Source organism: Bos indicus x Bos taurus, chromosome 1, assembly GCF_003369695.1.
Source record: "Bos indicus x Bos taurus breed Angus x Brahman F1 hybrid chromosome 1, Bos_hybrid_MaternalHap_v2.0, whole genome shotgun sequence".
Lineage (NCBI taxonomy): Eukaryota > Metazoa > Chordata > Mammalia > Artiodactyla > Bovidae > Bos > Bos indicus x Bos taurus.
Window position 1 is genome coordinate 38128804 of NC_040076.1, and position 27108 is coordinate 38155911.

The 27108-nt window shown below is 37.1% G+C and overlaps 1 protein-coding gene across 1 annotated transcript in view; it reads left to right on the forward strand.

Annotated features, from left to right (window-relative positions):
• Nucleotides 1-27108, forward strand: part of NSUN3 (NOP2/Sun RNA methyltransferase family member 3) — a 60919-nt gene that overhangs the window by 1484 nt on the left and 32327 nt on the right. The window contains exons 3-5 of the mRNA XM_027554049.1: nt 8180-8523; nt 17500-17654; nt 18431-18552. Coding sequence (XP_027409850.1) covers nt 8180-8523; nt 17500-17654; nt 18431-18552 — 621 coding nt within the window. The remainder of the gene's footprint in view (nt 1-8179; nt 8524-17499; nt 17655-18430; nt 18553-27108) is intronic.

Consider the following 27108-nt stretch of genomic DNA (forward strand, 5'->3'; position numbering starts at 1 on the left):
AGCTTTATGTGTTTTGAACATACATGCCTATGCACGCACACACACAAATTATTTAAATGTTTTATAGAAAACAGAAATGAGAAATAATTTAATGCATAGACACGAGAGAAGTTTGATTTGTATGTTCAGTGAGTTTTGCATTTGGTCAGTATGTTACTCTTACGGGTTCTTTACATTGAGTGTCTGATGCACTATACCATACCCTGTGAAACACAGTAAGACAGTCCCCGTGTCCAGTTTTCTGACAGTCTGATATTCATAGGAGAGAAGGAGCATGATTAAAACTATATAAGCTGCTAATTCCATAAGTATCCCAATAGAAATAGGCAGGAGTACCTAGTCCCATGTAACAAGGCCTGATGGTGACAGCAAAGACCTAAGGAGAAGCCAGGTCTTAGTAATTTGACAAAGTATGAGATGGTTCTGAAGTAATTTTAGACAAACTGTTTTAGAAACTTGTAAATACTGTAGCTTGAAAATGTAGTTTATAGTTGGAGATTTATTTCAAAACTAGAGTTTTTACATGAGTGTCCTCTGTCACAGAGAAGAAAAGAGGGATGAATAGTGAAGTGTCTAATTAATTCATGAGGTTTTCAGTATGCAGAGTTAAATCAGATAGAAGAATAACCAGATAGCCAGACATCTACAGTATGCTTATTATGTGCCAGGCAATAGTGCCTTTATTTGATGCTTGGAATAAAGCTCTCAGGTTTCCTACTTTTCACGTAAGGGAACTGCACACAGTTTAAGTATTAAAATTTGCCCAGGTTCACTCAGCTACTAAGTGACAGAACTAGGGTTTGTGTGCCTCTCTGGTTCACAAACTCCTTCTCACTCCTATTCTATATGCCTCTCATACCTCGGATGTAATTAGGCATAAATGGATGATATAAAAAAAATTTCAAGAGGTGTATTGTCTTCAGACTTAACAGTAATCTGGCTACTCAGACCCTGTAATGAGTAATTTTTATATTTAATGTGCACAGACAGATTTATAAATTATTATTTGACCCTAACCAAAATGAGCAGTGAACCTCAAATCCATTTGATTAGCCATGCCTTCTGCTTCATCTACCTTTTTGTTGGGTTTTCATGGTAATTTAAGTTTTGCATAAACATGTGCTAAATTTGCCGTAAGCAAAATAAAGGCTTTCTCTGCTTAGAAAGTAGCCTGAGCATGGAGCATGGCATGGAGAAATAAGAACAAGTGTTTTTGTTTTTTAGCTATTTATTTCCAAGACATAATATTGTGCTTGCAGAGTCTATGTACTTCCAGGGGAAGGAGAGTGGGTTCTTGTGCTATCTAGAAAGCTAATAATTTGCTCAGTATTTTTAGTTATAGTAGTGGGGAAGATTTAGTGTTTAATTTTATTGCTCTGCAAAGATCTTTCTTGCCGTCATCCTTTGAACAGCCCTTTGAAGTTGAATTTACCCTGATTCAATTTTTGCCTTGTTACCTACGTGCTCTTCAGGTGAGCCCATTCATGTCATGACATGTCATGTCAGTATGCTGTCCAGAGAAGGCAATGGCACCCCACTCCAGTACTCTTGCCTGGATAATCCCATGGACGGAGGAGCCTGGTAGGCTACAGTCCATGGGGTCGGGAAGAGTCAGACACGACTGAGCGACTTCACTTTCACTTTTCACTTTCATGCATTGGAGAAGGAAATGGCAACCCACTCCAGTTTTCTTGCCTGGAGAATCCCAGGGATGGCGGAGCCTGGTGGGCTGCCGTCTATGGGGTCGCACAGAGTCGGACACGACTGAAGCGCCTTAGCAACAGCAGCAGCAGCAGCAGTGTGCGGTCATCTCCTGTGCTGCAGCCCTTCCATGAGAGGAAAGCAAGAAACAATGTCAGGAAAGAGTAGGAGACAATCAGCTTGTTATTAAAATCTCTGACGACTGAAAGGAAAATGGCTCAAGAACGTATCTTGACGCACTTCTGTGAACTGATTATTTCTGGATTTCTAAACCAGACTTTTAAAATGATTGTATGAGCGCTCTCTAGTGGGCAATAATAGCAATAAAACAAAAGAGATTTCTTTATTTTAACCATAAACTCTTTTTGTGGGTTCTATAATCTGTGCAGTTACACAGAACTAAGCAATGGTACTTAGCAATGTCTAGATAAGATAATTTTTTATCCTCATCATTAGATAGAAAGAATCGAGAATAGAATAGTAATCAGAAAAGTTGAAAATCATGTTATGTAACAGACTTTGTCCAAATAATATGCAATTTTCAAGGGATATGTGAGCACAGACAGGCAAGTTATCATAATCGACTTCCAGATGCTCAGCTTTCATATATGCTCTCTCAGAAGATTACTCTGCTTCCCTTGATTAAGGGGGTGCTTATTCCTCTTTCCCAACCTGCCCTTCTACAGTTGTCTTTGTCCCGCTTTACAAAAAAGGTCTCACTTTCACTCTCCTGACTCTTCCACATTGCATTCCCTCCAGGGTGTCAAAAATCCCTCTACAAGAAACTATGGGACTGCTAGTGTAAATGACTACTACCAGATTCTTTGACAGGTCAGATGGTCTTCAAGTTTTGCTTTCATCAAAAGTAAAGGACTTGCAATTGAGCTGTTAGCTAACAAATCATTTAAAATATTTCTGAAGATATATGATTTAGTGATTGGAGACCATAACAGAAAGTATTTTAACAAAAGGGTGACATTGCTTTAACAAAATGTATTTTAATTCTCATCTACTTATTTAAGTGAAGGTTTTTCTTACCCCTTCTAAAAACATAAAATCGGAATTGATGTTGAACCCTGGTCATTATTTGTTGTTGTTATTTAGTCACTCAGTTGTGTCCCGACTCTTTTGAGATCCCTGAACTGCAGCCACCAGGCTTCTCTGTCCGTGGGATTTTTCCAGTCCAGAGTATTGGAGTGGATTGCCATTTCCTTTTCAAGGGGATCCTCCTGAACCAGGGATTGAACCCACATCTCCTGTATTGCAGGCAGATTCTTTATACCACTGAGCCACCACAGAAATTGATGTTGAACCCTGATCATTATAGCACTAGGTAATATTCATTCCTGGATGCATCTAATTTCATTAAGGAAGCCATTTCCTATGAATTTTTTCTTTTTATGTTCAGAAGGAAAGTGAAAGTTGCTCAGTTGTGGCCAACTCTTTGCAACCCCATGGGCTACATAGTCTATGGAATTCTCCAGGCCAAAATACTGGAGTGGGTAGCCTTTCCCTTCTCTAGGGAATCTTCCCAACCCAGGAACTAAATCCAGGTTTCCTTCATTGCAGGCATATTCTTTACCAGTTGACACAGGGAACCCCATTTTTATGTATAGATAATTATCAAATGTATAAGTTATTTTGGTCAATTTTGTACTAATAATTTTATTGATAACTACTCTGGAAGCTATTTTAACACTTAGAACTTTAAGGCTACAATGAAAACAAATTTAGTATATGCATGCACATGTGTCTGTGAGTGTGTATGTGTGAGAGAGAAATATAGGGTGATAAAGATTAAAAGCACAAAATTATATTAGGACTTAAAGTTATAAAAGTTATATGGGGAAATATAAAGAAAAGGGAAAGGAACAGTGTACAGTTTCCACCTGTTCAAGAAGAGTCAGTCCATGAATTTTTAAATGGACAGTGATGGGTTTTAAAATCACTCTGGTATTTAGTTTCCACAGGATAGATTTTAAAAAGTAGTGTAATTTATATTTTAAAATGTCAATTTTTACAGTATACTGGAAGTTATATTCTTAAACATACGGTGAAGATTTTGATATCAACTTAAAATGTTGCAGAGGGTACAGAGTTTTTTTTCCAAAATGATGTCAGTGAATATGCTAGCAAAACATTTGCAGGTCACTGATCTTCTAGGTCCCAGTTCTGCTGATTGCTGGTGTACTTGAACTTCTGGCTTGGAGACCAGTAAGTGAAGCAGCTTCAGAATCTTGAGAGGAGGCCCGAAATAGAGCATCTGGCCAGTGTTTTCTTAAGTCTTCTAGTATATGCTCCCTCCACTGTCTGCTGGGCTACTTGCCCATCTGTCAGAGCTTTCAAAATTAGTAGGCTCCGGGGCATCATCCCACCAGTGCAGGCACTGGAGTGCCAGGGAGAGCTGAGATTTACGTTAATACACAGCTTTGCTTTCTCAGGGCTGCTAAGTGCCACCCTGAGCAACCTTAGCAGTCCCATCATTGAATTGATCCTGTTGTAGCTGCTCCTCAAGGGCCACTTAAGTCAAGCTGTTCCATTGTTAAGAGACAATAGGCTGCTTCTGAAAAGCAGGGCCTCTGGCACTAGGCGAGGTTTGGAGAAGAACTTCTCTTCCTCTTCCTGTCCGGTAGCACTTGTGCTTCTGTACTAGGGTCTCACACTCCTACTGGACTTTAAAGCCAGTGGCTTTTTGAATCAAAGACTTCTGCTTCAGTAGTGATGTGACCTTGGAAGTTGCCAAATCTCTGAAAACCTTGGTTAGCCTGCCCTCTAAAATAAGCATAATAGTTGCCCCTCACAAAAAAGCACATAGTAAGCATCTGGTCAGTGATCTGTATTATTATTAATATTGTCAGGGTGAGGTGCAGCTAGTGGATTGGATGGTAGGTAGAAAGGCTTCTCTGGAGAGAGAAGGCCTAATAGCAAATAGGAGAGTTAGCCAGGCTGCAGGTTGGTGAGAGAGGAAAGGTCATTTTAGTGCAGAGGGGCCAGTTAATGCTAAGATTGTTAAAGGCTAAAGAAAACTTGCTCCAGGAAATTCAGGTAGTTCAGTTGGCTGGGTACAGATTAGGAGGGATCAGAAAATTGGTTTTTTCTGAACAAGGGCTTATTTTATCTGGTTGTTAGAGAATGAGATAGGATTAATTTCTGAAGATTCCTGCCACATCCTGCTGTAAGTATATGTTTTTAAATCTAATGAGGCTGTCCCCTCTTAGAGTCTTTCAATGATTTCTCATCTATAGGAATTTAAAATTTATAAGATAAAATTTTAAAACTTGATAATCTTAGACTTGTCCCATGTAATCTTCTGCTACACTGGACTACCTTTAATTCCCCAGATGAACTGTTCTCCATCATACCTTGGTACCTGTACACGCGCTGTGGTGTTTGCCTTGGACCTTGTGTTCTCTTTTCATCCTGCGGCTAATTCCTCGTCCTTCAAGATTTAGCATATTGGATAGTGTACAAGAATCTATAGTGTTCCTGAACTGAAGTCCTTGCATACAATAAGGTTAAATAAAATATGCAAGATTAATAACCTTTGCTAAGGGATCTGAAAGAAAATGTGAATAAATGGAGAAACATATTGTGATGAAAGTTAGAAAGAGTGAATACAATAAAGATGTTAATTCTCCCCAAATTTAGTACATTTAATATAATCCTAGTCAAAGCTTTTATCTGTCTAAATCAATTCAGTTCAGTCCCTCAGTCGTGTCCAACTCTTTGTGACCCCATGGACTGACTGCAGCATGCGAAGCCTCCCTGCCCATCACCAACTCCGGGAGTTTACTCAAACTCATGGTCATCTAGTTGGTGATGCTATCAACCATCTCATCCTCTGTCATCCCCTTCTCCTCCTGCCTTGAATCTTTCCCAGCATCAGGGTCTTTTCAAATGAGTCAGTTCTTTGCGTCAGGTGTCCAAAGTATTGAAGTTTCAGCTTCAGCATCAGTCCTTCCAATGAATATTCAGGACTGATTTCCTTTAGGATGGACTGGTTTGAACTCCTTGCTGCCAGAGAGCTAACCAGTCCATCCTTAAGGAAATCTGCTAAATATATCTTTACAAATATTTTATGAAATTTTTTTAACCAACTGCTTTTCATGTTAATCTGAAGTAATAAACTTTCTAAAATAGCTTTGGAAATTATGAAGAAAGAATTAGATTTTTCCCTGCCAGATGTTAACCAATTGGAAATGTTTAAAGCCAGTTGAAAGTGTGTAAAGCCAATTAAAAGTGCCCTGCCAAGATGTTAACCAATTGGATGTGTGTAAAGCCATTTGTTGGCTAAGGGATGGACACATGATGTAAACCAAGCCTCTCCAGTCTGTATTATTAAATAATGCTTCTGAGCATTATTTCCCTGTTACTACATGACTCAAAACTCTGGATCAATATTCAGCCAGTTTGGAGAGTATAATTAGGATGGACTGACATAAGGTTACAACAATAGATTTCCTTTTAGGGTCCATTTTAATTCAGTGGTTCCCAAAGTGTGGTCTGTGGATCAGCATCATTAGTATCACCTGAAGACTTACTAGAACTACAACAGAAAACCCCAGGTGGGGCCCAGCAATCTCTTACATCCACTTGATGCACGTTAAAGTTTATGAAGCATGTTTTTAAAGAAAGAGATTGTCATCCTCCGGTAGAGCTGAAATGCTGGGCTTCTGTGATGCACTGTCATAGTAAAAGGAAGTGATAAAAGAAAGCAATTTCACATATTAGCCTCAATTGAAATTCACATGGCACTGGAAGAGTCGCAGGTGTTACATTTCAATCCAGCCATTTCTCACATAGGCAAAACCAGGGTGAGTAGCAGCTGGAATTTATTTAATTGACCATGGTTAATGAGGCTCCCAAATAACTCAGCTAGAAAGGTCAGCTTGTAAATAAATATTTCCTGCTGTATCATTTGTCAGTTGATGTGAGCTTGTGATTGTCAAGAGATCTAACTGTTGGACCAAATAAAAAATTAGGATGGTACATCTGCTGGGGAGGTGGGGGCAGGGAAAACCTGCACCATCAGTCCATAAGTGATTTTTAAACCATCCTTGGTTTTGTATCCTCTGAGCCACTGATCGCCTCATTAACTCTTTGACTGTAGTGTTCACTGTAGTTAGCTTTCTATACTTTTATCTTCATCAGAGGAAAACTTGAATACTTACTCTTTTGAACAGCCTTTAATGATAGTACTTTTCCCTTTAAAATTAAGACTTGGGTTTTAAATTTTTTCTTAAGAAAAACACTTCTTTGTGCAAAGAGTGATAGACTAAAATCTTATTTTGATGGATTTTGAAGTATGCTAAAGACAGGTATGCAAATGACACCATCCTTATGGCAGAAAGTGAAGAGGAACTAAAAAGCTTCTTGATGAAAGTAAAAGAGGAGAGTGAAAATGTTGGCTTAAAGCTCAACATTCAGAAAACTAAGATCATGGCATCTGGTCCCATCACTTCATGGCAAATAGATGGGGAAACAGTGTTAGACTTTATTTTTTTGGGCTCCAAAATCACTGCAGATGGTGATTGCAGCCATGAAATTAAAAGACGCTTACTCCTTGTAAGGAAAGTTATGACCAACCTAGATAGCATATTCAAAAGCAGAGACATTACTTTGCCAACAAAGGTCTGTCTGGTCAAGGCTATGGTTTTTCCAGTGGTCATGTATAGATGTGAGAGTTGGACTGTGAAGAAAGCTAAGAAAGCTGAGTGCTGAAGAATTGATGCTTTTGAACTGTGGTGTTGGAGAAGACTTGGGAGTCCCTTGGACTGCAAGGAGGTCCAACCAGTCCATCCTAAAGGAGATCAGCCCTGGGTGTTCATTGGAAGGACTGATGCTAAAGCTGAAGCTCCAATACTTTGGCCACCTCATGTGAAGAGTTGATTCATTGGAAAAGATTCTGATGCTGGGAGGCATTGGGGGCAGGAGGAAAAGGGGATGACAGAGAATGAGATGGCTGGATGGCATCACCGATTCGATGGACATGAGTTTGAGTAGACTCCAGGAGTTGGTGATGGACAGGGAGGCCTGGCATGCTGCGATTCATGGGGTCGCAGAGTCGGACATGACTGAGCGACTGAATTGAAATGAACAGAAAGACACGTCATGTTTTTTTCGCAAGATAATGTGCAAGGAGGGACAAGATTGAGAGGCAAGTGAGGCATTCCTCTTTGGTGCAGATTTTAAGGGGCCCCTAAAACTCAGGAACCAAGATAAATACTGTTTTAATGACCAAAACTGATACCAAAGAAAAATCCCATGATGAACAAAATATCAAAGTTTTAAAAATAGGATAAAAACAGTGCTGTGTTGAACCATTTGGGTGCCTAAGGCAAAGGAAAAAGTAATTCTCCTGGTTCTGAAAACCATAGGTAAATAAAGCGTAAGACTAGGACCTAGTTCCCTGACTTGGTATAAAATTGTATTACCGTGTATTATCTTAATACCCCTTTGTTTTTCTTTTTCTCCCTAGGGACATACTAACAGCTCCATCTTGTTGGCAATATGCTGTTCTTCTTAACAGATTCAATTACCCTTTTGAACTGGAAAAGGATTTACATTTGAAGGGCTATCACTCACTCTTGCAAGGATCTTTACCCTACTATCCTAAATCAATGAAATGTTACCTTAGCAGAACTCCTCACAGAATGCCTTCAGAAAGACACCAAATTGGAAACCTAAAAAAATACTATCTCCTGAATGCTGCCTCCCTTCTCCCAGTACTGGCTCTGGAATTGAGGGATGGGGAGAAGGTTCTGGATCTGTGTGCTGCCCCTGGAGGCAAATCTCTAGCTCTGCTGCAGTGTGCTTATCCAGGTAATGTACTTTTCTCTCCATAACTGACAGCTTTTAAATATCCACATGTTACAGGATACTTTTAGAATATGCGGGGAGAAACGTAAGATTGACTTTTCAGACTTTGAAAGCCTAAAAACCAAGACACCAAGACACCAAGACAGTGTGGAGAAGAGTGGAAGTTTTACTGAGGAAACAGTGTAAATAACTTTTTTTCCCCAGTTACTTTGTCCTTACAGGTAATTGGGAAACTACAACAAAACTATAGCATTTTGTGAACACAAATCTTCAGATAATATGAAACCTGATGAGCTAATGGCAAAGATTTTTAAAGTTTTATTGTTGCTTTTACATTTCAGAGTCTTGTATTGATGTCCTGGTCGTACTTTTATGCAACAAAAACATACACATTTAAACTCATTTTTTGTATTATTGGACCATAAGGTTCTAAGAGAGTTCTGTCCAATAGGAATATAACATGAAGTATATATATAATTTAATGTTTTTGAGCAATCTCATTAATATAAGAAACAAATAAAATTAATTTTAATAATACATTGTAACCTAACACATTCAAAATATTATTTGAACATGTAATCAGAATAGAAATTATCAATGAGATATTTACATTCTCTTTCTTACAGTCTTTGAAATGGTGTGCATTTTACACATAGGGTACATTTTAATTTGGATTAGTCACATTTCAAGTGCTCACAGCCTCATGTAGCAAGTGGGTATAGTATTGGATGGTGCAACTCTGAAGATTTTAAAAGTTCTTTTGAAATGACTTATCATTGCTATTAGTAGTACAAAAAGGATGAAATATATGTAATACGCATTTTTATATATATTTGTTAAAGTAATGCATTCATTGCAAATTCTTTTCTTAATGGGACAATGCGACTTTTAAACTATTACTTCAGATTTCCCTGGGTGAAAATTACTTATGGCTAGATGAGATGGGTTTTAGCCTCAATTCTATCTGGTTTTTGTTTGATAGTTTTGTTTTTATAAGTGCAAATGCTGTTCACAGAGATGAAAAGATGAAATGGTGAGAATTGTATTATAGTAATCTCACTAGTTCTTTAAACTCCTGAATTATAACCCTAATCACATAGATCTCATTCACTAAGCATTATTTTAATCATCTACTATATAAACACTCTATGTAAACCAATGTAAGAACTATGTAAACCTATGTAAACACTAGGTCTGTTTTTGATTTTGAAGAAGGCAAAGGATTGGAAACCAATTTTAAAAGACTGTTGCCTAATTAGAAGACTTACTCACTTTCTCAGCCAAAGCACTAGTGTGCTGAACTGCGTTTGTTTGGAGTGCTCTGGGGGGTTTCTGTGCCCTGGCCCAACTTGCTGTAATAAGATTCTGGATGGGTGGGAAGTGTGCTACTTATTTATAAAGTTGGTGAAGAGCTAGGAGAAGCCTTGACCAGAGGTGTTCTTTTTTAAGAAGCCTTGACCAGAGGTGTTCTCCTTTTTTAAGATCTGAAAATTGATTCCTTTGAAACTATCTAAGCCTGCTGCTGCTACTGCTGCTAAGTTGCTTCAGTCATGTCCGACTCTGTGCGACCCCATAGATGGCAGCCCATCAGGCTCCACCATCCCTGGGATTCTCCAGGCAAGAACACTGGAGTGGGTTGCCATTTCCTTCTCCAGTGCATGAAAGTGAAAAGTGAAAATGAAGTCGCTCAGTTGTGTCCGACTCTTAGCAACTCCATGGCCTGCAGCCTACCAGGCTCCTCCATCCATGGGATTTTCCAGGAAGAATACTGGAGTGGGTTGCCATTGCCTTCTCCAGAATATCATACTAAGGAATTTGAAATCTTAACAGTAATGAGGAACCACTGCAGACTTTAAAAAGGAGAATGACACGATCAGATTTACATTTCACATCAGATGTGGCTTTGGTGTAGGGAGTGAAGTAGTAGAGCTCATACCTGGAGGTGAGCAGGGCAGTCAGAAGAAGCCAGTTGCAGTGATTTAGGTGACAGTTGCCAGGGGTTCAGGTTAGGCTATTAAGATGCTTATCCCTTAAAAGTTGTTATGTATCCCCAGGACATGTATGTATGTATGTATGTATGTATCCTAGTTTGAGAACTGCTAATATATATCTTCCTTTGACAGCATTCCTATTGAAATAGTTTATAAACATTTTTATGAGAACTCTGAATCCTATACTAGGCGTTGGTATAAGTATACCAGTTAAATGTATATTTTAGGTGTAAAAATACTGTGTGTTTTCAAATTGTGGTTAAAACTTATTGAAACTTGCTGTGTTTTTTTTTTTTTTTTGGTAAGAAATCACAACATAAGAGATTATTTTGTAAGTTTATTTTATTATTTTTATAATTTGAGCTGAAAATGAAATTTTATGGAATTGTGTTATAAGGAGTATTTGCTACTACTTTTACCCTCTATTCTTTGATAGCATGCTTATTTTGTTTGTTACGTCAGTCTTGAATATAGAATTTTTAGTATTGTGAAAAATGGAAGAGAAATGCCAAATTTGGGTAGCATTTTGAAAAGAGGGCATTTTTATCCTAGATTATCCTCATTAGTAGGCTATAAATATTTAACATGTTTATGGTAAAGAAATTCAGATTAAGAATCCAAAGGCAAATGGATATATTCTAGGAGTTTGAAGTATAGAAGAATCTTCTGTTCTTACATCAAGGGCAATGAGTTACAGGCAGTAGTCCAAGTAAAGTAGCTTTTCATCTAAGAAGGGCTAATGATAATGGTTTACTAAGAAGTACAGATGTCTTCATGCTGATGCTCAAATCCCAAATTAGGTTAGCTACAGTGCTTGAATCTGGAATGCAGATGCCATGCTAAAAAAAAAGCTTTTATAAGCAAAACTTAAAATGATGGCTGCACTAAATGTGCATTTATCCTCTGAATTTCTTCAGATCAGTACTGGCCTTTATTCTGGGTCAGGAGGCTCACAGCTTTGAATAATTGAAAAGCTCATATTTTAGGATGATTAAAAAAAATTAGTCTACTCTTCTGGTCTAGCTGCTCCTACCTGTTAGCATGGTGAGGGACTGTCCATTGTTTTTTATTGTTCTGTTTTTGTCAGTGGAGGCTTTGTAATGTCCTGGTATTCATAAAAAAAGAGAAAAAAAAAACTACCTTTGATTCTAAATAGGAAAGCATTAAGAAGTTAAGAATGACCCAGTTTGATAGAGTGGCTTGATCAACTTTCTTGCTGAGGGTTGACATGAAATTCTCTTTGCTGTCAATAATACCCTTTTTACATCTCGTTAGCTTTTGGTGATAGAGAACGTTAGTCAGACTCTTTACTGAATTGCTTTTGCCCTTCTCCCTCTGAGCCTTTTGCACACCCTACAGGTACCATTTTCCCCTTCTTCCCCTTTGCTAATTCTTTTCCATTCTTCAGGTTTTCACTCAGAAATCAGCTTTCCTAGAAAGCCTTCCAAGAACTCCCTGCATTAGATGGATCTTCTTTTTGGAAATAATAACAACAGTAATAATTTTGAGCATGTAGTAGAAAAAAAAAAAGTAAAGCTGAGACTCCAAATGCTATTCCTGAAAAACCTCAATGGCTTTTTCAAGAATTTGTTAAATTTATCCCTTTTTCTACTTAGATGAGAAAAAAAAAAAAAAAAGATTTGGTTTATTTTTGGCAATTTAAGCTTGAAAATTAATTTTTTCTCAATGTAGTGAGTCTGTGTGTATGTGTGTGTATGAAACTTGGATTGTAATGCCTTATATTATATATTTTTTAAAGTTTAACCAGTCTAATCCTATTTCAGATAAAATCTGTCTAGACCAAACTGTAATATAGCATAAAGCTGTATTTCAACTGAGAGTTACTTTAAAATGCTGAATTGAGGATCTTGACTAAAGCTACAATTTAATGAAAAGCTGCCCTGATTTTCAGTTTTAGCAATTTAAATATCTTTATCATAATGCCATATTTTACATCACATGAGCCACATTTGGTGAGCACATACTCTGTGTGAGGCATTGCATGGTAGGTGTAGAGCTCTGAAGGATAGAGAGGTAACTAAGACGTCTGTTTCCTGTGATATGACAAACGGTGTGTTTTAGCCAACTCTCCTGTTGAAAATAACTTAAAAGTGTGGGATATAATATTAAAGAAAAGCAAAATCTTTTAAAGTCTGTCAATGTTCTCCAAATACTCAGTGGCCGAAAGTTAACAGTTTGAGAACCTGGGAGGTAAATTGAGCATTGAAGCTGGGTTTTCACTTGAGAGCTTTTTTTTTTTTTTTTTTGCTTCACCTGGAAAACTTACTGCTTCATGAACATGTGTGGATAAAAGAAGCCAGAGCGTGCTCAATTAAAGCATCTATTAGGAGACTAACTTGTATAAACCTGAGACTCCAAAATACTTTTCCCTGCAATAAGGTAAACTAGGAAGAAATTGTCCTCTCCAAAGAACTGAAAGGAAGATTGTTTTCAGTTTTAGTGGTGGGGAAAGAGTGGACATAACCTCTGAAACTTTGTAACCAGAGCTAAGCCAGTATAGACCATTATAGTGAAGTTGCAGAATTATGAAAATAAAAAACCATCTTAATAGCAGCCAGAGAAGACAGTCTACCTTCAAAGGACAACAGTTGGACTGAAGAATGACCTCTAAGTGTAATAATGGAAGCTGGCATTCAGAGGAATGATGTTTTCAATGTGCTAAGAAAAGATGAGTGTCAATCCAGAAATACATTCGTCAAAATATCCTTGAAGAGAAAAAGTGAATTAGACTTTTCTTTTAGACAGAGAGCAAGAGTGGAGTTTGTCACGAGCAATTCTGAAGGAAAAGGGAAAGCCATCCTAGGTGGAAAATGGAAGATACAAAAAGAATTGAAGAAAGAAGAAAGTGAGAAATACATGGGGAAAATCTAACAGTCATTGGATATAGAAGACAATGATAACATTTTATACAGTTAAAAAATATAAGCACAAATAAATCCCAATATACAATGCAATAGCATCTTATTTAGGAGGAAATGTTATGAGATTCTTGCATCTTTTAGGAAAAATGGTGTAGATTGATTTATTTTAGGTTTTTCTTTTACATATGCATGTTAAATGCTTTAGGGTTACCACTAAAACAACAGAAATAGAATATAAGATATTTAAACCAGAAAAAAGAAAAGTGGAATGAAATTTAACTGAACAAAGCCATAGCCAGCTTGATTACAAACCCTCTTACATTTTTGCTCCCTCCTTGCATGATTTACTTCCTTTTATTTCTCACTCTTGCTTCCCTGGGATCGTACCCTTCTGTGATGTAAACTTTTGTCTTAGTCTGTTTTCTAGTAATTTCAGGCTAAGACAAAAGCTTTCAGACACCTATCCATAAACTGCATTAGTGAATCCTCCAAAAACCACCCAAAATAAACAATGTAGACTAAAAAAAGAATGTTCTACCTGTACAAATGAAGCTTTAAGGTGATTTTCTACTCCTTTCTGAAACCGGTTGCTCCCTAAATTGATGCCATCCTCTGAGTTCAAAATCCTTCAAGCTAGGCTTCAGCACTATGGGAACAGAGAACTAAAGTTGTACAAGATGGGTTTCGAAGAGGCAGAGAAATCAGAGATCAAATTGCCAACATTTGTTGGATCATGGAGAAAGCAAAGTAGTTCTAGAAATAAATCTACTTTTGCTTCATTGACTATGCCAAAGCCTTTGACTGTGTGGATCACTACAAACTGTAGACAATTCTTGAAGAGATGGGAGTATCAGACCACATTACTTGTCTTCTGAGAAACCTGTATGCAAGTCAAGAAACAACAGTTAGAGCTGGACATGGAACAATGGACTGGTTCAAAATTGGGAAAGGAGTATGTCAGCACTGTATAACGTCACCCTTCTTATTTAACTTATATGCAGAATACATGATACGAAGTGCCAGGCTGGAGGAATTGCAAGCTGGAATCAACATGGCTGGGAGAAATATCAACAACCTCAGATATACAGATGATACCACTCTAATTGCAGAAAATGAAAAGGAACTAAAAAGCCTCTTGATGGAGGTGAAAGAAGAGATGAAAAAGCTAGCTTGAAACTCAACATTCAAAAAACTAAGATCATGGCATCCAATTCCACCACTTCATGGCAAATACAAGGGGGAAAATGGGAGAAGTGACAGATTTTATTTTCTTAGGCTCCAAAATCATTGTGAACAATGGCTGCAGCCATGAAATGAGTCAGTTCTTCCCATCAGGTGGTCAAAGTATTGGAGTTTCAGTTTCAGCATCAGTCCTTCCAATGAACATTCAGGGCTGATTTCTTTTAGGGTGGACTGGCTGGATCTCCTTGCAGTCCAAGGGACTCTCAAGAATCTTCTCCAACACCACAGTTCAAAAGTATATTATTATAAATTACAGTTGTGTGAATGCCCAGAAATTGGCAATGGTTGAATAAAAGAGGACACATTTTTTTTCTATATTCTATTCATCAACCTTTAAAAATGATTTGCATCTCTGCTGATTGATTGGTGGTATTACCTTTGAAGTATTGACATGTGGAGAGTCAGGAGACAGAAAAGTGTGTAAATAAAATTCTGTATATGCAGATAATTATATAAGCATATGTATATCAGATTAATAATATAGGTTCCTTTTGATGGGTGGTTGGGCAGTTGACAGAGTGGGGAGATAAAGAGTAAGATGGAAAAAAGACACTACAAAAATATAATTCCATTTTATCGGTTTTATATGTAGGTGTAGACATAAAGAGATATGGTAGGATTATTTAATGAAAATGTTAAATGATGCTTATCTGAAGACTGAATTTTAGGTAATTTTTGGTGTTCTTTATACTTTTATGCATTTGAAAATATACTTGTCTTTAATATTATATGAATTTTATGTTACTATAATAAATATATATAAACATTGATAAATATATATTTAACTATAGGAAAAACAAAACACCTTTTTTTAGGGAGAGAACAATTTGCTAAATACCTTCTATTTCTGAGAAGCAGCATAGCATGGTGCTGAAAAGTAGGTGGGCTCTGGAACCAAGGGATCTTGGTTTCCTGCTGTGTAAACCTGAGCAAATTGCTTAACTTCTCTTTGCCTCAGTTTCCTTATCAGAAAAAAGAGAAATGATAATAAAATTATCTACTTGAGGTTTGTGAGGATTAAATATGTTACTACATATAAAGTCTTAGAACAGTGCCTAGCCCTTAATAGGGACTCAAGATAATAATTACTACTATAAGAAAAGTGAAAATTAGTCACTCAGTCATGTCCAACTCTTTGTGACTCCATGGACTAGAGCCCACCAGGCTCCTCTGTCCATGAAATTCTCCAGACAAGAATACTACTGGAGTGGGTTGCCATTTCCTTCTCCAGGGGATCTTCCCCACCCAGGGATCAAACCCAGGTCTCCCAGACTACAGGCAGACTTTACGAACTGAGCCACCAGGGAAACCACTGCTACTACATGTATTGTTAGCAATCATGAACATTTCTTGTTACTACTTTTGCAGTTAAATGCTAAAAGAACTGTTGATGAAAGAATGGGCTTCCCTGATGGCTCAGATGGTATAGAATCTGCCTGCAATGCAGGAGACCTGGGTTCAGTCCCTGGGTTGAGAAGATCCCCTGGAAAAGGGAATGGCAACCCACTCCAGTATTCTTGCCTGGAGAATTCCATGGACAAAGGAGCCTGGCGTCCTACAGTCTGTTGGTTCTCAAAGAGTCGGACACAAATGAGCAACACTAACATTATGAACATTTCTTGTTACTCCTTTTGCAATTCTATGCTAGATATGGGCTTCCTGGTGGCTCAGATGGTAAAGAATCTGACTGCAATGCGGGAGACCTGAGTTCGATCCCTGGGTTGGGAAGATCCCCTGAAGAAGGGAACAACTACCTACTCCAGTATTCTTGCCTGGAGAATTCCATGGACAGAGGAGGCTGGCAGGCTACAGTCCATGGGGTCACAGAGTCGGACATGACTGAGTGACTAAGCACATCACACATGCTAGATATGTTACTAAATTATCACCGTTAATCTTTTTTTTTCTAGTTTCATTGAGATACAATCGACATACAGTACTGTATAAGTTTAAGGTGTAGCATTTCATCTTAACAACCACTTTGTAAGGTAGGGGTAGTAAAATTTCTCCTGTATCCTATTAGGGCTTCTGGCAGTGGCTGACATAAGACAGGGTGACAGGAGTAAAGCATACACGTATTTTTTCTCTTGGCCTTGACTCCCTATCTCTGGTGATAAGAATATTCTTTCCTCTTGCTATAGGGAGGGTATCTTTCACATGGGAGTTCATCTCCTGCTTTCAGTAAGAAAAAGATAGGTCACCATGCCCTTCCCACATCTGCTGTTATTAAAGTGCTTTTTACTCAAAATAATCAGTATGCCAAAGCAGCATATTTTGGAGTGGAGTGTTCTAAACTCCTTCACTATTATAGCCCCCATTTTACAGATAAAGAAAGTGAGACTCTTTAGGAGAGCTGAATCAGTTTTCCAGAGTCTCACAATTCTTAATTTGAGCCTATGCCTTTCTTATCATAAAGCCAGTTACACTTTACATGCTTTTTTCCACATGCCACATACCTTCCTTTATTTAAAATCCAGGTGTTCTGACCTGGAAGGAACTTTATATATCATTTACTCTTAAGAGCTTTAGGAGAGAACTGTGTCTAAGGTATTGGTTGTATAGTATATCTTTAGGAATCTATACTTCTCTAAAGGTTTTTACCTTCAGAATTAAATTTGAATGAATAAATGGTGAGAGCTTCTGAGAGGCTCTGTAGGTATGACTATGGTAAATGTTTTATGAAGTGTTTGTGAGTGTACTTAAGTCTTTAAAAATAAGACAATCATAATGTTTACCTCTCAGCCCTGTTCCTGTATAATTATGATGAACCAATGTATTTCTGAAATTTATTTGATCAAAAGTGGAAATTTAACAATTCGATTGTGTTCATTTTTTTAAAAAACTTTTTAATCCTTTATATTTAGGTTATCTTCATTGTAATGAATACGATAGCCTGAGATTGAGGTGGCTGAGGCAGACCTTAGAATCTTTCATCCCACAGCCTTTGGTAAATGTAATTAAAGTGTCTGAATTGGATGGCAGAGAAATGGGAGATGCCCAGCCTGAAACCTTTGACAAGGTACTTTTGTTACATTGTGACAGACCGATAGACTCCCGGTGATACTACTGTTATGTTGCTTTGTTGTGGTTATTTCCCATCTGCTTCCAGACATAGCTGGATACAGTTTCTCCGTACCCTGGGAAATGCTGATAAAGTGAACATGGAAGCAGTTTTTATTTGATGGTCAGCATGTTCAAAGGAAGCGGTAACATTGGGATTGGGGATTATAGAATGCTTTTTATTTCCAGGTACCTCAAAGATACTCAGGAAGAGATCAGATATTATCTTGAGTCAGTACACAAACATGTGCACTGTATTGCTTTAATTCGGTAGCATTTCGTATCCGAGTACGACAGTGGAAGAAAAAGACAGCATTTCAGTAAACTGAAATTGAATTGTTAGTTCTTAAATAGAAATGCTGAGAATTCAGGAATATAGTAACGTCTGTTTAAAATGAGTAACTTTAAAAAAATAAAATGAGTAACTTTTGTAAAAGTTTTTGCTGTAGTCAACAAGAATATGAAATATTAGTAGACATTAGTAGACTTTTAGTCCTCTCATTCCCCTTCTCCACTGAAAAAGACCTAAATGCTGAAAGTAACAGGAGATTCTTTTGTAAGGTATTAGTGAAGAAAAGTTGTAAACAACTTACCATGGTGTATTTTCAGTTTTAAAATAAATTTACTTATTTATTTGCTAATTTTTGCCACAGTTTATGTAGCTCCCCTATATACTTTGTGTCTGAGGATATATTTTCAGTGCATGCTTGGCTTACGTGTCATTTTTTTCTATAGGTGTTAGTTGATGCTCCATGTTCAAATGATCGAAGTTGGTTGTTCTCTTCTGATTCTCAGAAGGCTGCCTGTAGGATAAGCCAAAGGAGAAATTTGCCTCTTCTACAGATGGAACTCTTAAGGTGAGAGCTATTAATACAAAAGTTTATTTTGGTTTCTAATATAATTTCAGTAGGCATGACAAAACATGACGCAGGGCAGTGCCCAAATGGAGAGTTTCCTGTGTAGGTGTCAATAATTAATTCTCTGACATCTGCACCCAGAAAATTCTCATTCTCTTCCTTTTGAGTCTCATGTTGTAATGTCACCTCTGCCCTCCCACTCACCACCCCCTCGATGAAATCCAGTGTTGCTGTGCATTGTCTTTGAAAGGACACAAATGATTTTATTGTGATTTAAAGTTGTTTGCTTATCAGGACCATCCAAAGCATAGGGTTCATCACACTATTCTTTCACCAGGATGTGAATAGCCCCTCTGTAAGAGTAGCTTTGGACCAGGATGTTTTTTTTTTCTTTTTTCTTTTTTTCAGTAAGGACACGTTGGTCTGGGTGAGTAAGAAGTTTTAGTTTGTTGTTAGCACTTATCTCTCCTCTAAGACTTCCAGAAAGGCATGACCACCGAGAGAGACTTGGTTTCTTCAGAACAGAGCCATCTGGGGACATCCTGCTTTGGTTTCAAAAGAGATTTATATTTATACCCTAATCCTAAGCAATTCCTACTGTTTAATCCTGAACCAAAATTCTTGGACTATGTTAAATACACTTAAATGATGCTTTATCACTCATCACTTCTTCCATGTTGAAGGAGAATGAGTGATAGTTGATACGCCCTGCTGACAACATGCTTTACTTCCAACTTCCGATTGATTCATAGCAATGAACACACACCATTTCCTAAGTGTTAACAACCGACACTAATACATAGTCTTGTTCTCGTACCAGATTACGTCTCAGCTCATTCTGGTCATTCCAGGTAGCACCAACCAGCCGGTCCTTAAAATATTTCTCATCTTGCAATTAGACTATTTATTTGTACTCTTCCATTGTCAGCCCTTCATTTGCTATAACCCTAAGATATTTTGAGAATTCTTTTCTACCTTTCTCTTCTCTTTGGTTATTAGTTTTGGGTTTTTGCATAGATCCAACCATAATAAATCTTTTTTTCTCACCTAAACTTCCTTGATCTGGCTCTTTAGTAAGTTACTCCTGTTATTCCAGACTCTGCCATTGTTACGCCTGACACTGCAATAGGCACCAGGTCTTTTGGTGCCTTATTAGCTTTGTTATCTCTAATTTTTTTTAACCTATCAGCAGCGAGGCTGCCTGAGAATATCATTTTTCTTACTTCTCATAAAAAATCTTTCTTTCACTTCTTTTTCTTTCTGTACCATACCACACTTTCTGTTTTGTATTCTATGTACTGCTTTTCCTTCTGTTTTGTCTCAATTCATTATAATCTAACCTCTATTCCTTTTATTCTTCCAAATCTATGCTTATTAAAGTTACTAAACAACCATTAAATTCATTGTTATTTCTCACTTTTAGTTTTGTTTGATCTCTTGATAGCATTTAAAATGTGTTTTATTATACAACTGTTACATGGAAACATTTTCACTGTAAAAATTAAAAAAAAATACAAATGAAGCAAAAGGTCTCCTTGACCAGAGACCCAACAAAATACCAGCTTTCTTCACAAAGTTGACTGTTGGACTTTGGTGTATACTCTTCCAACTCTTTCTGTAGCTTTTCTTATATATACATAGGGAAATATGTTAAAAAATAACAGCTGTTATCATGTATGCATTGTTCTGAAACTGGCTTCTTCTTGTATTCAACATTCATTAAAGTCTTTTTCTTATAAATCTGTTTTGTTCTCTTCAAGTTCTGTGACATATTCAACAAGGTTAGTCTATAATATTTGAGTTAATTCTCTGTTTTTGGATATTTACATTGTTATTTTTTACTTCTATAAACTATTCTTTGTCTCATTGGACACGCAGGATGACATCAAGAAATGGAATTAAGAATCAGACATTTTAATAGGTACAGATTATTGAATTGTAAATGGCTATACCAGTCTACATTTTCTTTTGTACTTGACTTTGTTGACTACTTGTTCCTTCTTAAAATATTCCTTTCCCTGATTTTTGTGATCATGTGCTTTACTGGCTTTCTTCCTACTTATTTTCCTAATTGGCTCTTAATCAGGTCATCCCATAAATTTTGGGTTTCCTTGAGCTGCTGATGTTGGCCCTCTTCTCTGTTTATCTGATGGCTTCAGCTGATATAAGATGCTGTCTCCCAAATATGTGTCTAAGCTTAGATCTTTCTTCTTAGCCTCAAACCTCTATATCCAGTCATCTATCAGAGTTCTCCACGCTCCTCAGACACATAGAACTGAATTTTTCTAGAGGAACTCATCATTTTGAATGCTCTCCTGTGCCCCTCCTCTGTCAAAATCACCAAAAATCAAATAGAAATCCCATCAACCTGCCTCTTTTCCTCCCCTCTCTATCTCAGTAATAGATCGCTTTGCTGAGATACCATAGCATCATGCGTTTGCCTGAGTCAGAAATCCATCCCCAAATCCTCTTTCTCTTATACCTGATCAATCACTAAGACATTTCAATTCTACCTGTTACATATTTCTCAAGCCCATTCACTTCTTTCTCTTCTTAATAGCCTAACCTGAACCCCTGGCAACTGTCACCTAAATCACTGCAGTTGGCTTCTGACTGCCCTGCTCACCTCCAGGTATGAGCTCTACTACTTTACTCCCTACAGTAAAGCCACATCTGATGTGAAATGTAAATCTGATTATGTCATTCTCCTTTTTGAAGTCTGCAGTGGTCCTTATTACTGTTAAGATTTCAAATTCCTTAGTATGATATTCTAGAGAAGGCAATGGCAACCCACTCCAGTACTCTTGCCTGGAAAATCCCATGGACGGAGGAGCCTGGTAGGCTGCAGTCCTGCAAGAGTTGGACATGACTGAGCATCTTCACTTTCACTTTTCACTTTCATGCACTGGAGAAGGAAATGGCAACCCATTCCAGTGTTCTTGCCTGGAGAATCCCAGGGACGGGGGAGCCTGGTGGGATGCCGTCTATGGGGTCACACAGAGTCGGACATGATTGAAGTGACTTAGCAGCAGCAGCAGCAGTATGATATTCAAGTCCTCTTCTTGTTTCATTAACCTTACTATCTCAGGACTCTTCTTGCACTGTGTTCCAGCTGAGCAGTTTCTCAAACTCACCTTGCATGGTCTCATTTCTGAGGCCTGTGAGTTTCCTGTTTCTTTTGTTGGATTACTAACTCATTCTCCCCTCTCTTTTGGCTAACTTTACTGGGTCTTCAGGGATCAGCTCTGAGGGCCTGAAGCCTTACCTGATACCCTAGGACTGGGATTGGTATTCCCTTCATGTCCTTACCTTCATTTAAAAATACATTGATTGTCAGTTCTTCTGTTTGACATTTGCTTTGTACTTGTTTTTTTCCAAGAAGACTAAGCCCCATGGGAGGAAGGATTGTCTTACTGTTTTTATTCCCAGTATGCAGTCTGATATCTGGCTTGTAGAAGAGGGAGTAGGGTCAGTAAATAATTGTTTAAAAACACTAAATTATGAGGGCTGAATATTTAGAATTTACACATGTAATTAAATTTATAGCAAAATTAATCTGACAAAAATAATCACATAATCATTATTTTACTACATGGTAATTAGGCATAAATGTAAAGCAATTCACATGATTTATTTTGATTAGTATTAGTTTTACATAACAAAAGCGTGGTTTTAGTTTGTTTAGAAATGTTTAATACATTTCCCTTGACATCATATAACGTTTTGATCATCATCACAAAGATCATGCATCTTTGTAAACCTCACATCCACACAGCCCTGTTCCCCAACAGCTGAGGCTCCTCTTTATTGTCTGCCCCTCTCTCCCATCATCTTACTCCCTAAAAGAGATGGCTTCAGCACCACGTCACTTTAGTAGCATATTAATAGGCTGCAGAATTGACATAGCAATCGCAGTGAATGTTGGTTTTCATGTAATTATACGTGATTGGGAAAGACCGTCACACCAGCCCCCTCCCATTCTTTTCCTTGAGCAGCTACTCTGCATTCAATGCCTCTGATGCTGGTCTGCCTGAGAGGTTTCCGAGCCACTTGAAGCAGTTTAAACTCTGAGCCCCTTGCTGTGTGATTATGATGCTAAAGGGGAAAGAGCGTGATACCAATGCTGTAGTCGCAGATAATGGTTCTTGTTCCCTGACATCTACAAATTTGCAGGTTAAAAAGATAAAGGAAAAAAAAATGATACTTCCAGCCACAATCTCTCTATTTCCTGCCCTTGCCTCCAAAAAATGAAAAAAAACAAAAAAACAAAAAAACTCTAGTAATTTTCTCATCAAAGATAGCTCTTTTACTACTATATCATGTACAGAGAAATTTCTTTTCTCCCAAGTCTTCCTCATCTAGTTATTGCTTTACCATCTTTTAATAAAAGGCAGTCCTTTTATTCCAGTAAGGAATAGAAGGTTTAAATGCAAGCCCATGCAAGAGAGTGAATACATTGATGTGTGTGAGTTTTCATCAGAGGTATAAAGGATTGATACAGATCCTTATTTGCATTTGCAAAGAACAATTAGAAAGCAAGCAAGCAAACACTGCCTAGCCTGATACTGGAGACAGAAGATGGCACTCAAGAGACAAAAGAAGTGAGAAGGACAGTTAAGTGGCAAATAAGGAAAGCTTTTTGTTTGTACTATTTTGTCAAAGATTGGATTTGTACGTTTCTGCATTTGTCTGCTGACAGATACGGTGCTCAAAGATATTTTATGCCTTCCATGGTTATTATTCACTTACCAGAAATCATTCATATTTACATTAAATAGGCAACATGTATAATATTCAGAATTTTAGCTTTTGAAAACCCAATACTGTATTACTGATTATTCTACAGCCAAGCATTAATCTTGCACCTATTGTTTATGAATGTGATACTTCAGTGAAAATCAATACCTTAGTTAAAAGAAGTTTCTTGATGTTAAAATTTTTAAAAGGAGTAATATCAGTAGATATGTAATATTAACAGTTTTTTAGAAATTCTTTTTAAAAATTAATGCATGTGAATAATTATACATAATCAAGAAAATAGTCATCTGACTTTTTTTTGGCATGAAAAGCTTATTGGAAGGCATCGTGATGACAGGAAATCCCAAACCATATGAATTCATTGTACACTTATTGAGGACTCTTCAGTTTATCCATACAGAGGTAGAAAATTTAGAATCTTCTATTAAATTTATACAACATGAATATATAAGATATATACAACTCTTGCACACGTTTCAGATCATGAGAATATGGGATGAAGATATAAGGAATAATTAATTGAGTGTAAGCCAGTTTAGTAGTGAAGTGCCATTTGAAAGTATACTTTTATTATCATTTCTCAAAATAATTTCTGAGACTAGTCATTTCAGTAACATACTATGTATGTGCACACTACATAATAAGATTCTCTTGCCTCATTTTTATTTAACTACGTTAAGAAAACAAAATGGGAAAAGATGCTGAAAGTGATATAGACATAGTCTTTTTAGAAAGTGCCACATTTGTGCAAGAGAAGTTTACATAATTTTTAGATGCAAAAGCATGAACTGAAGAGTTTGATTTATAACAAAAATATGAGTGTCTTATTGCAGTAATGTATCATGTCACCCGTTTCCTCAGAGGAAATCGATCATGTTTAAAATAGTGACCCCTTCTGGTTTTCTTTTCTCGCTACTTGACAAGTAAAATCGGATTTGTGAAGTCATTGAAAAAGGAAGCTTAGATTATTTGATAATGTTTTGCAAATTTGTATAAATCATTCAGATAATAGTCCTTAAAAAGTGTTACTCTTACAGTAAGAGTTGTGTTTTAAAAGAAACATTAAAAAATCAATAACATCCCTTCTGTCATGCTCTTGAGCTGAGATGAGGGATACCTTGGACTGTGGAGCGTGGTCTTCATCATTCATCAACACAGTGACCAAAAATTGCTATGTATATATTAGAAGCATAATCTTTGGGCATATTGTTCTAACAGGATGGAAGATTTCCAATGCTGCTTCAGCAGTGTGTATATTTTCTTTTTAAAGTTTAACTTAGTTAACTTTGCATACTATCCCTTATATGCTTGGTCATATGTTTGGAATCCAGAAAACAAAAGCTATTATTAATGTTATTGCTACTATTGCTGCTGCTGCTAATTCTCCTTTTCCTTTCCCCTCCTCCTCCTCGTTTTCCTCCTTTTTCTTTTTTTTTTCTTTAAGTGAGGTGGCGGGAGTCAGAAATTCTGAGATTAAAAATCTGTAACTTGGGCAAAGTATGTGTTTCTTTTTAATAAGAGTTTATAGATCAAAATATTCAGCATTTACTGAAATTGTAAAGGGTTGAGGAAATATCCATAGCTATACTTTCTAGCCATTGTACTTTCAATCATAAAAATATGTTTCAAGGGCAGATTGACAGTGTAAAAGACGATCTTGAAAATAAGGTTTTTGTCAGCATTTATTAAATACCTACTTTGTGTCAGGAACTTTGCTAGACACGAAGATAACTAAAATACATATGAAATGATTCTTGTCTTCAAGATCCTCAGGAAAGTTATCATCGAATATGGTATAAATTTAGTGATAGAGGGACTGGTTAGGGTGCAGAGGGTACCAAAGGAGGGACACCTAACTTTGCTCAGGTTAAAGATGGGCTGTGGGCATTTTGTAAGATACATTTTACAAAATAAGCAACAGATAAATATCAGTATTTAAACTGAAGATATTTTTCTAATAAGTTTTCCTAATCAGGAAAGTAATCAAGCCACATAAAGCATTTAGAATATATAAAGAAATATAAAGAAGAAAATAAGCCATCCATTGAAAGAAGCTATTATTATTTGGATTTACTTCCTTTGACTGCATATAGTACTTACAATAATGGAAATCATAGTGATATATAACATGATATCTTTTTCACTTATTTCATTAGGAATATTTTATTTATATTTAGTAACATTTTATTATTAAGTAGTCTTTGAAAACATACTCTTCAAATGACTACATCATATAAAATCTCTTCATTCAGGTAGTTAAGAGTATCAAAGATAGCTCTTTCTAATGATAGAATCTCATTAATGCAAGAAATAGTTACAAAAACATATCCTAGTGGAGATGAAAACATCAGTTTTTTTTTTAATGATCCAGGCAAGAGTTTGATAATTCTTTGAGGCAGGAGTTAGCAGCTGGCCTGTGATCCATTTCTCTTTTGATCCAGGGAGATACTTCCACAGAAAGAAGGGATAGGTGACCCAGTTAAACATGTTGATAACTGACCTCCTTGGTAAATGGACTAATGAATTTTGCTAAGAGGAGAACTCTTACTTATGGCACACTTTGAACAGAATGTCCCTAGTTAGGATTGCCTGTGGTAAACACAACCTAGAGTCTATAGATTTATGAGGCATGTTTTCCTGGAGGATGTTGTGTAAGCTATTCAACTCCCCAAGGTATACTGGAGACATGTGATGTAACCTAAATGTTCCCCATGTGTGAAGTGACCCCTCAACTTTGCTTATAGAAATCATCTGTTATTCTCAGCTAGAAAATATTCTAAGATAGAAGCAAGACTTAAGCCACATTGGATGTCTCTACTTCTCTTGTGCCACTTGATTGCTTATATACTTGAAATTATTTTAGTAAAGCTTGAAGGTAAGATCTCTGATTCATGAGAATCTGATTAGACAAGAAAGTCCTTTGTGTAGGCTCATCCCCAAACCCCAGCCAGTCATCTCTGATGAAACTAAATTAAGGAACATGATTTAAACCTGAGTCCCAAGTGCAAGGCTCTTATTCCAGTCCTACATCTAAGTCTTGGAACTCAGTCAACTCATCCAGCCAACTGTTAGAAAGTAATAGCCCTCCCCCTATGTCTTCTTCAGGGAAATATGATTAAGAGGATGAAGGGAATTAATAGATTTCTTAATGTGGAAAAATACTTTATAAGTAGAATAAAAGTTCTTGGCTATAATCTTAAAAAGAGGATGAAGGGATAGGATCCAACATGCCAGAGCTCAACTAGGTCCAAAAGAACAAGAGAGGTTGTGATGTTCAGGAATTGTGACGTTTTTCCATTTTGCCTTTATCTACTAGTAAAAATAATAAGTAGAAAAACATCTACTTCTGCTTTATTATCTACACCAAAGCCTTTGACTATGTGGATCACAACAAACTGTGGAAAATTCTTCAAGAGATGGGAATACCATCTGCCTCCTGAGAAATCTTTATGCAGGTCATGAAGCAAGAATTACAACTGGACATGGAACAACAGACTGGTTCCAAATTGGGAAAGGAGTACATCAAGGCTGTATATTGTCACCCTGCTTATTTAACTTATATGCAGAGTACATCATGCAAAACGCTGGGCTGGATGCAGCACAAGCTGGAATCAAGATTGCTGGGAGAAATATCAATAACCTCAGATATGCAGATGACACCACCTTTATGGCAGAAAGCGAAGAAGAACTAAAGAGCCTCTTGATGAAAGTGAAAGAGGAGATTGAAAAAGTTGGCTTAAAACTCAGAAGATTTTCAGAAAACTAAGATTGTGGCATCTGGTCCCATGCTGCTGCTGC